We start from the raw sequence: 12,552 nt of genomic DNA, 5'->3' as shown, positions 1-12,552 counted from the left end.
TCTCCACGCATCGCGCCGACAGAAACAAACATCTCTCTGGTAAGAAGAGTGGCGGGGCGTATGCCTCATGACTAACGGGACATGGTGTGATGAAGGAAACATACAGGAACTCAAATCCTTCTGTTCACCTGATTTAGAATTCCTCACAATCAAATGTAGACCGCATTATCTTCCAAGAGAATTCTCTTCGATTATAATCACAGCCGTATATATCCCCCAAGCAGACACATCGATGGCTCTGAACGAACTTTATTTAACTCTTTGCAAACTGGAAAACATTTATCCGGAGGCTGCATTCATTGTAGCTGGGGATTTTAACAAAGCCAATCTGAAAACAAGACTCCCTAAATTTTATCAGCATATCGATTGCGCAACCAGGGGTGGTAAAACCTTGGATCATTGTTACTCTCACTTCCGCGACGCATATAAGGCCCTGCCCCGCCCCCCTTTCGGAAAAGCTGACCACGACTCCATTTTGCTGATCCCTGCCTACAGGCAGAAATTAAAACAAGAGGCTCCCACGCTGAGGTCTGTCCAACGCTGGTCAGACCAAGCTGACTCTACACTCCAAGACTGCTTCCATCACGTGGATTGGGACATGTTTCGTATTGCGTCAGATGGGAATATTGACGAATACGCTGATTCGGTGTGCGAGTTCATTAGAACGTGCGTCGAAGATGTCGTTCCCATAGCAACGATAAAAACATTCCCTAACCAGAAACCGTGGATTGATGGCAGCATTCGCGTGAAACTGAAAGCGCGAACCACTGCTTTTAATCAGGGCAAGGTGTCTGGCAACATGACTGAATACAAACAGTGCAGCTATTCCCTCCGTAAGGCTATTAAACAAGCTAAGCGTCAGTACAGAGACAAAGTGGAATCTCAATTCAATGGCTCAGACACAAGAGGCATGTGGCAGGGTCTACAGTCAATCACGGACTACAAGATGAAATCCAGCCCAGTCACGGACCAGGATGTCTTGCTCCCAGGCAGACTAAATAACTTTTTTGCCCGCTTTGAGGACAATACAGTGCCACTGACACGGCCTGCAACGGAAACATGCGGTCTCTCCTTCACTGCAGCCGAGGTGAGTAAGACATTTAAACGTGTTAACCCTCGCAAGGCTGCAGGCCCAGACGGCATCCCCAGCCGCGACCTCAGAGCATGCGCAGACCAGCTGGCCGGTGTGTTTACGGACATATTCAATCAATCCCTATACCAGTCTGCTGTTCCCACATGCTTCAAGAGGGCCACCATTGTTCCTGTTCCCAAGAAAGCTAAGGTAACTGAGCTAAACGACTACCGCCCCGTAGCACTCACTTCCGTCATCATGAAGTGCTTTGAGAGACTAGTCAAGGACCATATCACCTCCACCCTACCTGACACCCTAGACCCACTCCAATTTGCTTACCGCCCAAATAGGTCCACAGACGATGCAATCTCAACCACACTGCACACTGCCCTAACCCACCTGGACAAGAGGAATACCTATGTGAGAATGCTGTTCATCGACTACAGCTCGGCATTCAACACCATAGTACCCTCCAAGCTCGTCATCAAGCTCGAGACCCTGGGTCTCGACCCCGCCCTGTGCAACTGGGTACTGGACTTCCTGACGGGCCGCCCCCAGGTGGTGAGGGTAGGCAACAACATCTCCTCCCCGCTGATCCTCAACACGGGGCCCCACAAGGGTGCGTTCTGAGCCCTCTCCTGTACTCCCTGTTCACCCACGACTGCGTGGCCACGCACGCCTCCAACTCAATCATCAAGTTTGCGGACGACACAACAGTGGTAGGCTTGATTACCAACAACGACGAGACAGCCTACAGGGAGGAGGTGAGGGCCCTCGGAGTGTGGTGTCAGGAAAATAACCTCACACTCAACGTCAACAAAACTAAGGAGATGATTGTGGACTTCAGGAAACAGCAGAGGGAACACCCCTATCCACATCGATGGAACAGTAGTGGAGAGGGTAGCTAGTTTTAAGTTCCTCGGCATACACATCACAGACAAACTGAATTGGTCCACTCACACTGACAGCGTCGTGAAGAAGGCGCAGCAGCGCCTATTCAACCTCAGGAGGCTGAAGAAATTCGGCTTGTCACCAAAAGCACTCACAAACTTCTACAGATGCACAATCGAGAGCATCCTGGCGGGCTGTATCACCGCCTGGTACGGCAACTGCTCCGCCCTCAACCGTAAGGCTCTCCAGAGGGTAGTGAGGACTGCACAACGCATCACCGGGGGCAAACTACCTGCCCTCCAGGACACCTACACCACCCGTTGTTACAGGAAGGCCATAAAGATCATCAAGGACATCAACCACCCGAACCACTGCCTGATCACCCCGCTATCATCCAGAAGGCGAGGTCAGTACAGGTGCATCAAAGCTGGGACCGAGAGACTGAAAAACAGCTTCTATCTCAAGGCCATCAGACTGTTAAACAGCCACCACTAACACTGAGTGTCTGCTGCCAACACACTGTCATTGACACTGACCCAACTCCAGCCATTTTAATAATGGGAATTGATGGGAAATGATGTAAATATATCACTAGCCACTTTAAACTATGCTACCTTATATAATGTTACTTACCCTACATTATTCATCTCATATGCATATGTATATACTGTACTCTACATCATCGACTGCATCCTTATGTAACACATGTATCACTAGCCACTTTACTATGCCACTTTGTTTACTTTGTCTACACACTCATCTCATATGTATATACTGTACTCGATACCATCTACTGTATGCTGCTCTGTACCATCACTCATTCATATATCCTTATGTACATGTTCCTTATCCCCTTACACTGTGTATAAGACAGTAGTTTTGGAATTGTTAGTTAGATTACTTGTTGGTTATCACTGCATTGTCGGAACTAGAAGCACAAGCATTTCGCTACACTCGCATTAACATCTGCTAACCATGTGTATGTGACAAATAAAATTTGATTTGATTTGATTTGATTTGATGAACCATATGTTGTTGTTTTTACTTGAAGCTGCACTGTAAAGGAACATGAATATATTGGTCTTATCATGATTTTATTGTTTTTGCTGGTAGAGTAGATAGCAGACCACTCTCTACCAGATCAGTGTCATGCAGGTGAAAGAGGACCCAAAAGCGACTTGGCGAAAACAGAGTCTTTAATCCAGTAAAGTAAATACAAACAAAAAAACACAACTTTCACTCGAAATGACGAGGACAAACTGGAGACTCGATCTTGAACAGCAGGTGAACAGCAGGTTGCCTCGGGAAGGCACTTGAACCAGACAGACTCAGACACCTGCTCACCACGCAGCATCTGAGGAAAACACGACACGACAGGGCGATACACAAACACAGCACGGTGAATTCTAGACAGGGAACCGACAGGACAGGAACGGAACACAAAGGAAGAAATAGGGACTCTAATCAGGGGAAAGGATCGGGAACAGGTGTGGGAAGACTAAATGATTGATTAGGGGAATAGGAACAGCTGGGAGCAGGAACGGAACGATAGAGAGAAGAGAGAGCGAGAGAGGGAGGGGGAGAGAGAGGGATAGAAAGAGGGAAAGAACCTAATAAGACCAGCAGAGGGAAACGAATAGAATGGGAAGCACAGGGACAAGACAAGATAATAAATGACAAAACATGACAGTACCCCCCACTCACCGAGCGCCTCCTGGCGCACTCGAGAGGAATCCTGGCGGCAACGGAGGAAATCATCAATGAGTGAACGGTCCAGCACGTCCCGAGACGGAACCCAACTCCTCTCCTCAGGACCGTAACCCTCCCAATCCACTAAGTATTGGTGACCCCGTCCCCGAGAACGCATGTCCATGATCTTATGTACCTTGTAAATAGGTGCGCTCTCGACAAGGACGGGAGGGGGAGGGAAGACGAACGGGGGTGCGAAGAAAGGGCTTAACACAGGAGACATGGAAGACAGGATGGACGCGACGAAGATGTCGCGGAAGAAGCAGTCGCACAGCGACAGGATTGACGACCTGGGAGACACGGAACGGACCAATGAACCGCGGAGTCAACTTACGAGAAGCTGTCGTAAGAGGAAGGTTGCGAGTGGAAAGCCACACTCTCTGGCCGCAACAATACCTTGGACTCTTAATCCTGCGTTTATTGGCGGCTCTCACAGTCTGTGCCCTGTAACGGCAAAGTGCAGACCTCACCCTCCTCCAGGTGCGCTCACAACGTTGGACAAACGCTTGAGCGGAGGGAACGCTGGACTCGGCAAGCTGGGATGAGAACAGAGGAGGCTGGTAACCCAGACTACTCTGAAACGGAGATAACCCGGTAGCAGACGAAGGAAGCGAATTGTGAGCGTATTCTGCCCAGGGGAGCTGTTCTGCCCAAGACGCAGGGTTTCTGAAAGAAAGGCTGCGTAGTATGCGACCAATCGTCTGATTGGCCCTCTCTGCTTGCCCGTTAGACTGGGGATGAAACCCGGAAGAGAGACTGACGGACGCACCAATCAAACGACAGAACTCCCTCCAAAACTGTGACGTGAATTGCGGGCCTCTGTCTGAAACGGCGTCTAACGGGAGGCCATGAATTCTGAATACATTCTCGATAATGATTTGTGCCGTCTCCTTAGCGGAAGGAAGTTTAGCGAGGGGAATGAAATGTGCCGCCTTAGAGAACCTATCGACAACCGTAAGAATCACAGTCTTCCCCGCAGACAAAGGCAGACCGGTAATGAAGTCTAGGGCGATGTGAGACCATGGTCGAGAAGGAATGGGGAGCGGTCTGAGACGACCGGCAGGAGGAGAGTTACCCGACTTAGTCTGCGCGCAGTCCGAACAAGCAGCCACGAAACGGCGCGTGTCACGCTCCTGAGTCGGCCACCAAAAGCGCTGGCGAATAGACGCAAGAGTGCCTCGAACACCGGGATGACCAGCTAACTTGGCAGAGTGAGCCCACTGAAGAACAGCCAGACGAGTGGAAACAGGAACGAAAAGGAGGTTACTAGGACAAGCGCGCGGCGACGCAGTGTGCGTGAGTGCTTGCTTAACCTGTCTTTCAATTCCCCAGACTGTTAACCCGACAACACGCCCATAAGGAAGAATCCCCTCGGGATCAGTAGAAGCCACAGAAGAACTAAACAGACGGGATAAGGCATCAGGCTTGGTGTTCTTGCTACCCGGACGGTAAGAAATCACAAACTCGAAACGAGCGAAAAACAACGCCCAACGAGCTTGACGGGCATTAAGTCGTTTGGCAGAACGGATGTACTCAAGGTTCTTATGGTCTGTCCAAACGACAAAAGGAACGGTCGCCCCCTCCAACCACTGTCGCCATTCGCCTAAGGCTAAGCGGATGGCGAGCAGTTCACGGTTACCCACATCATAGTTGCGCTCAGATGGCGACAGGCGATGAGAAAAATAAGCGCAAGGATGAACCTTATCGTCAGACTGGAAGCGCTGGGATAGAATGGCTCCCACGCCTACCTCTGAAGCGTCAACCTCGACAATGAATTGTCTAGTGACGTCAGGAGTAACGAGGATAGGAGCGGACGTAAAACGTTCTTTTAGAAGATCAAAAGCTCCCTGGGCGGAACCGGACCACTTAAAACACGTCTTGACAGAAGTAAGAGCTGTGAGAGGGGCAGCAACTTGACCGAAATTACGAATGAAACGCCGATAGAAATTAGCGAAACCTAAAAAGCGCTGCAACTCGACACGTGACCTTGGAACGGGCCAATCACTGACAGCTTGGACCTTAGCGGAATCCATCTGAATGCCTTCAGCGGAAATAACGGAACCGAGAAAAGTAACGGAGGAGACATGAAAAGAGCACTTCTCAGACTTTACGTAGAGACAATTCTCTAAAAGGCGCTGTAGAACACGTCGAACGTGCTGAACATGAATCTCGAGTGACGGAGAAAAAATCAGGATATCGTCAAGATAGACAAAAACAAAGATGTTCAGCATGTCTCTCAGAACATCATTAACTAATGCCTGAAAAACAGCTGGCGCATTGGCGAGACCAAACGGCAGAACCCGGTACTCAAAATGCCCTAACGGAGTGTTAAACGCCGTTTTCCACTCGTCCCCCTCTCTGATGCGCACGAGATGGTAAGCGTTACGAAGGTCCAACTTAGTAAAGCACCTGGCTCCCTGCAGAATCTCGAAGGCTGATGACATAAGGGGAAGCGGATAACGATTCTTAACCGTTATGTCATTCAGCCCTCGATAATCCACGCAGGGGCGCAGAGTACCGTCCTTCTTCTTAACAAAAAGAACCCCGCCCCGGCCGGAGAGGAAGAAGGCACTATGGTACCGGCGTCAAGAGACACAGACAAATAATCCTCGAGAGCCTTACGTTCGGGAGCCGACAGAGAGTATAGTCTACCCCGAGGAGGAGTGGTCCCCGGAAGGAGATCAATACTACAATCATACGACCGGTGAGGAGGAAGGGAGTTGGCTCGGGACCGACTGAAGACCGTGCGCAGATCATGATATTCCTCCGGCACTCCTGTCAAATCGCCAGGTTCCTCCTGAGAAGTAGGGACAGAAGAAACGGGAGGGATGGCAGACATTAAACACTTCACATGACAAGAAACGTTCCAGGATAGGATAGAATTACTAGACCAATTAATAGAAGGATTATGACATACTAGCCAGGGATGACCCAAAACAACAGGTGTAAACGGTGAACGAAAAATCAAAAAAGAAATAGTCTCACTGTGGTTACCAGATACTGTGAGGGTTAAAGGTAGTGTCTCAAATCTGATACTGGGAAGATGACTACCATCTAAGGCGAACATGGGCGTAGGCTTCTCTAACTCTCTGAAAGGAATGTCATGTTTCCGAACCCATGCTTCGTCCATGAAACAACCCTCAGCCCCAGAGTCTATCAAGGCACTACATGTAGCACCCGAACCGGTCCAGCGTAGATGGACCGACAAAGTAGTACAGGATTTGATGGAGAGACTTGAGTAGTTGCGCTCACCTGTAGCCCTCCGCTTACAGATGAGCTCTGGCTTTACTGGACATGAATTAACAAAATGTCCAGCAACTCCGCAATAGAGGCACAGGCGGTTGGTGATCCTCCGTTCCCTCTCCTTAGTCGAGATGCGAATCCCTCCCAGCTGCATGGGCTCAGACTCTGAGCCAGAGGAGGGAGATGGTTGCGATGCGGAGCAGGGAAACACCGTTGATGCGAGCTCTCTTCCACGAGCCCGGTGACGAAGATCTACCCGTCGTTCTATGCGGATGGCGAGAGCAATCAAAGAGTCCACATCTGAAGGAACCTCCCGGGAGAGAATCTCATCCTTAACCACTGCGTGGAGTCCCTCCAGAAAACGAGCGAGCAGCGCCGGCTCGTTCCACTCACTAGAGGCAGCAAGAGTGCGAAACTCAATAGAATAATCCGTTATGGACCGTTCACCTTGGCATAAGGAAGCCAGGGCCCTAGAAGCCTCCCTACCAAAAACTGAACGGTCAAAAACCCGAATCATCTCCTCTTTAAAGTTCTGGAACTTGTTAGAGCAATCAGCCCTTGCCTCCCAGATAGCTGTGCCCCATTCTCGAGCCCGGCCAGTAAGGAGTGAAATGACGTAAGCAACCCGAGCTCTCTCTCTAGAGTATGTGTTGGGTTGGAGAGAGAACACAATCTCACACTGCGTGAGAAAGGAGCGGCACTCAGTGGGCTGCCCGGAGTAGCAAGGTGGGTTATTAACCCTAGGTTCTGGAGGCTCGGCAGGCCAGGAAGTAACAGGTGGCACGAGACGTAGACTCTGGAACTGTCCAGAGAGGTCGGAAACCTGAGCGGCCAGGTTCTCCACGGCATGGCGAGCAGCAGACAATTCCTGCTCGTGTCTGCCGAGCATGGCTCCTTGGATCTCGACGGCAGTGTAACGAGCGTCTGAAGTCGCTGGGTCCATTCCTTGGTCGGTTCCTTCTGTCATGCAGGTGAAAGAGGACCCAAAAGCGACTTGGCGAAAACAGAGTCTTTAATCCAGTAAAGTAAATACAAACAAAAACACAACTTTCACTCGAAATGACGAGGACAAACTGGAGACTCGATCTTGAACAGCAGGTGAACAGCAGGTTGCCTCGGGAAGGCACTTGAACCAGACAGACTCAGACACCTGCTCACCACGCAGCATCTGAGGAAAACACGACACGACAGGGCGATACACAAACACAGCACGGTGAATTCTAGACAGGGAACCGACAGGACAGGAACGGAACACAAAGGAAGAAATAGGGACTCTAATCAGGGGAAAGGATCGGGAACAGGTGTGGGAAGACTAAATGATTGATTAGGGGAATAGGAACAGCTGGGAGCAGGAACGGAACGATAGAGAGAAGAGAGAGCGAGAGAGGGAGGGGGAGAGAGAGGGATAGAAAGAGGGAAAGAACCTAATAAGACCAGCAGAGGGAAACGAATAGAATGGGAAGCACAGGGACAAGACAAGATAATAAATGACAAAACATGACAATCAGATACTCATCATGAGAGTTGGTGAGAGTGAGTGAGAGGAAGTGTGAACAGAGAGACAAATGATTGCGAAACTCCATGTATGCTGTAGTAGGCTAGAGTGGGAGGGTGTATGTAGTGTAGTGGGGAGGTGATCATACTCAGTGCATGGCCACTCTATAAGATGCTCATTTGCATTTGCCTCACTCTATCTGACTGATTGAAACTTAACACCAGAGGTAACTGTTCTCTCTCTGTCAAGATTTATTTTGCTTAAGACAAGTTTTGCTTTCTGTGACTGCTCTTTGGGGAGGTGGTCGTTTATGTGAAGGATTTCCACATTTCTCATATCTGGAGGTCTTCTTCCACTACTGTGTGTCTTGTCTTTTCTGCTGACAAGACGACCTGAGGAGTCATACTGTACAACCCACACTAGTGCTTGGTCTTGCTCTGGGAAATCTCTCTGTGTCTCTCGTTGTGTGCCGGGACCCCTGGTGCGTGGACCTCGCTCAGGTACTACTTGACTACCTCTTGGAGGATCCTTTTTCAGTTCCTTATATTCTCTGATCGGAGAGATCATGGCTGAGGGTGGTGTCCCGTACCCCTCCGTGTTCATGGTGGATAGCCATGCAGCCTACCCACCGCTGCCCCCCAAACCGAGACCTCCTGGTCGGGGTGGTGTGGCCCAAAGCCTGCTGTTCTTGCTGGTTGGTCTGGCTTTGTGTGGATTGGCCATAGAGGCCTGCTTCATCTACCACCTCTACTCCAAACAGGGATCTGTGAGTATTGTCACCATGAGGTGGATGTCTACCCGTCTCCATCTCTGTTCTGTCTCCCTCAACACCTGAGAGTCTCTCTTCACACATCTCTCTCTCTCACAAATCTAGTAACAACTATGTATTCTTTCTACTGTGTTCTTTCATCTCTCACTGTTTTATTTTACCCAATCTCTTGCTCTCAACCCCACAACGTGTACACTATTCTCGGAAACATCTTTCTTTCATTCCAAAATGAAAGTGAATACATTTCCAGTGTCATTAGTTGATGTGTTCTTTCTCTCTCACAAAATAATGTACAACCCATTTGCATCATCATATGGGAAATAATTACTTGATTTGATTTACCTCGTAGTCGCAGTCGACAAGACTGAAATTAGGCCGAATGCACAGTTACATTAAGACAATACTTAAAAAATCCAAGATACTACATTAAAATAATAAATTATTATTTATAAAGTCACATTTAGTTATCCAATCTCTATGTGTTTTGTACAATGTAGTAATTTACTGTTGGCTTTTTGCATTTGTTCCTTTCCTCCATTTTATAATGGCATTATCCTGGTTCAGAATAGAGTAATGTGTGATGATGGAATATTGTAACCCTGCTACAATTGGTTGTTTTGTTAGACTCTAAGTGTGAAATAATTTTCCAAGTCTATAGGGAATAGAAACAAATATTAATTTCCGAGTTACCAGTGCATTATTCAGGTTTTTTAGTTTTTTTTGTCATGTCAATTTTGTTTTACGTACAAACAGGTCTCATGACAACATAGTGAAGTTCTCTCATAGTCAGCAGTTTCTGTCCAAAGTTTGAGTTGGGATTCCCCTTGATATACGCATTTAACAGTTTTATTCATTCTTCTACATTTGGCAACAGTTGAGATGGAGAAGTTATTCAGAATTGGGCATCATTTCGGAGAATATGAATGTTCCGTGACGTACCAGGGGCCAGCTTCCCGTGTTCCACAGAATTTGTTTGTTGGTCAGGTGTTTGTGGTTATGTTGAGCTTCATGTGACATCATTTCCCCTGACCCAATCTGGTGGCAAGTGTGCGATGGTTTATTGGAAGAGGATAGAGCTAACCTAGTCTCGCTGCATGCACATGTACTGACAGGAAGACGGGGTGGGGTGGTCTGGGGTGGGATGGGTGATCTACCTGGCTTAATTAACAGAAACCATAAGCAGTTCTGTTTATCTTTCCTGCATATCATCTAATAAAATGTAAAGGTCACATTGCTGAAGGCCCAAAGAACCACTTAAATAGGAGCAAATGAACATTCTCACACATACCTGTACTGTATTACCACAAACCTCTCTGTTCACTATGATGAAATCTCTATTCCCAACTGCAGGCGGAGTCAGGGTCAGCTAGTATGAGTATCCAAGGTATGTCCCAGACTATTTCTCCTTCTCTTGTTCAAACACTGTGACAAAATGACAAGGGACTCATCTTTGGTAGAAGATCCCGACTGAGTATTTTATACACATTTGATAAATGCATTTCTGAATCATTCACCTTCTAAAATGTGCATCACTTCAACATAAACTTTGTTCCCAAAACAGACCATGAGGAATTTCCGAAGGAGGTTCCCCCAACTTCAAGACCAAACCCTATTGTGTTGCCTTCAAAACCTGTTGCACATTTGACAGGTAAGACCATTGTCACCAGGCCATTTCAACTACACACAACCCTTTATATTAATATTTGGTCATGACAGAAGAGGGTGAAATAGAAGTATGTAGTAGTACATCAGATAGTATGGTGTTTGAAATAGTACATGAAGATAAATTCAAATGACAGAAAACTTTTCCCATATATTGTCCTGTATTTGTTCTCCAGCTGGACCTCAAGCACCCCATGGAGATGGAGTCATGGTATGGAACATGCAGGCAGAACCAATCCTCCATGAAATGGAGTACAAAGCTGGGAAGCTTGTCATCCAGAAGGAAGGCTACTACTACGTCTACTCTAAGATCTTCTTCAGTGAGGTCGATGTTGCGTTCACACACTCGGTCTGCAGAACTACTCCACGGTACCTTGGGAAGGACATTGAACTCCTTAAGTCCAGGAGATATCACCCCAAGTTTGGGAAAATGATGTCCACATCAAACAGCTACCTGGGAGGGGTGTTCCACCTCTTTGAAGATGACTCCCTCTTTGTCAAAGTGAAAAATGTCACTCAAGTTCGGATACAATATTCCACAGAGAACGTGTTTGGTATCTATATGATATAATACGGGTTGATGATGAAGATACTTTTTTTTAGATAGCTGGCTGATTATCATTGGTTTAAGGCATAATAATACTGTAGGCCAATTTACATGTAATATTGCTACGCAGGGCCTTCCCCCTTCCCGGGCACACCCTCATTTTCTTTAAACAAATCCTTGCATCAAGATGCATTTCGATGAGTGGAAAATGTACTGTTGAAGAAAAAGCCCCTTTATAATATATACTGTAATATCATCGGTTACAGTAGGTTACTAAATAAAACGTTGAGTGGCACACTGACTCACCTGATGATGAAGATGAAGCCATAGGCTTCTCACGGTGAGGGCTGATGCGCTAGCTGTGGCAATAGCCTATCTCAAGATGAGATACTTTGAAAAAACAGTGCTGCTGTTTGCAAAAAATTGGGAGTTGTTAAGAATTTTTTTAAATTGGTTCTAAAGACTGATTAGTCTTCTCTTTTCACCAGTAGGCATTTGTTTTCCAAACAGTGTGTTTTTTCCACAATTTCATTTTGAAATCTACAATCCATAGATCCATAGCTGGCAGTTCCCATTCAAGTCTGAACTGGCATCCATTGCTAGTGTAACCATGAGTTTAACAGTCAAATTCCCAGGGTAAGAGGTTACAAAACACTTCAATGGAGTATATATCTATGGCCAAAAAGCAAGAAGCTGTAGCCTATTTGGGGCGCATTACCTTCCTGACTGTAGGCATACCAGTAACTGCCAAAATAAAGGAAACACATGAGTAACCAAGGGATACAGTATGTTATGGTATGGGGTGCATTTTCCTGGCATGGTTTATATCCACATGTATAATCTAAGGAGCATTGAAGCTGTTCTGGCAGCTCATGGTGGCAGCACCCTTTTAAGACACTTTTTGTTGGTGTTTGCTTAATTTTGGAAGACATCTGTATGTGCTTGTGATAAAACTTAATTAACAGGTTTTTTTTAAATAAACGATTTATCCTCTGTGGCTGAATTATGCTCTCTGGTGTATTTTGAACATTGAGAGCCGGCGCCTGTGGTTGGATAAAAAAAATATATATATAAAATACAAAGTATTATTATTTTTTGCCTCTTCGGCCCAGTCCTTGACTCAC

General features: G+C 47.1%; 1 protein-coding gene and 1 pseudogene across 1 annotated transcript; both read left to right on the top strand.

The window, feature by feature from the left end:
* Positions 1–12,552, top strand: part of LOC123998976 — an 899,899-nt pseudogene that overhangs the window by 257,430 nt on the left and 629,917 nt on the right.
* On the top strand, positions 8,397–12,431 carry LOC123998947 (tumor necrosis factor ligand superfamily member 14-like). The gene is made up of 4 exons (XM_046304207.1): positions 8,397–9,216; positions 10,570–10,603; positions 10,781–10,867; positions 11,058–12,431. The coding sequence occupies exons 1-4, from the start codon at positions 9,016–9,018 to the stop codon at positions 11,450–11,452; spliced, it is 717 nt and encodes a 238-aa protein (XP_046160163.1). The 5' UTR covers positions 8,397–9,015; the 3' UTR covers positions 11,453–12,431.

Source organism: Oncorhynchus gorbuscha, linkage group LG16, assembly GCF_021184085.1.
Source record: "Oncorhynchus gorbuscha isolate QuinsamMale2020 ecotype Even-year linkage group LG16, OgorEven_v1.0, whole genome shotgun sequence".
NCBI lineage: Eukaryota > Metazoa > Chordata > Actinopteri > Salmoniformes > Salmonidae > Oncorhynchus > Oncorhynchus gorbuscha.
Note: the sequence above shows the minus strand (reverse complement) of the source record. Positions and strands in the feature narration are given on the sequence as shown.

Bases quoted from the DNA above. Each gene is read 5' to 3' on its own strand.
- LOC123998947 (XM_046304207.1), top strand. From the start codon at position 9,016: ATGGCTGAGGGTGGTGTCCCGTACCCCTCCGTGTTCATGGTGGATAGC. The intron at 10,604-10,780 runs GTATGTCCCAGA...TTCCCAAAACAG, and splicing joins AGCTAGTATGAGTATCCAAG to ACCATGAGGAATTTCCGAAG. The intron at 10,868-11,057 runs GTAAGACCATTG...TTTGTTCTCCAG, and splicing joins ACCTGTTGCACATTTGACAG to CTGGACCTCAAGCACCCCAT.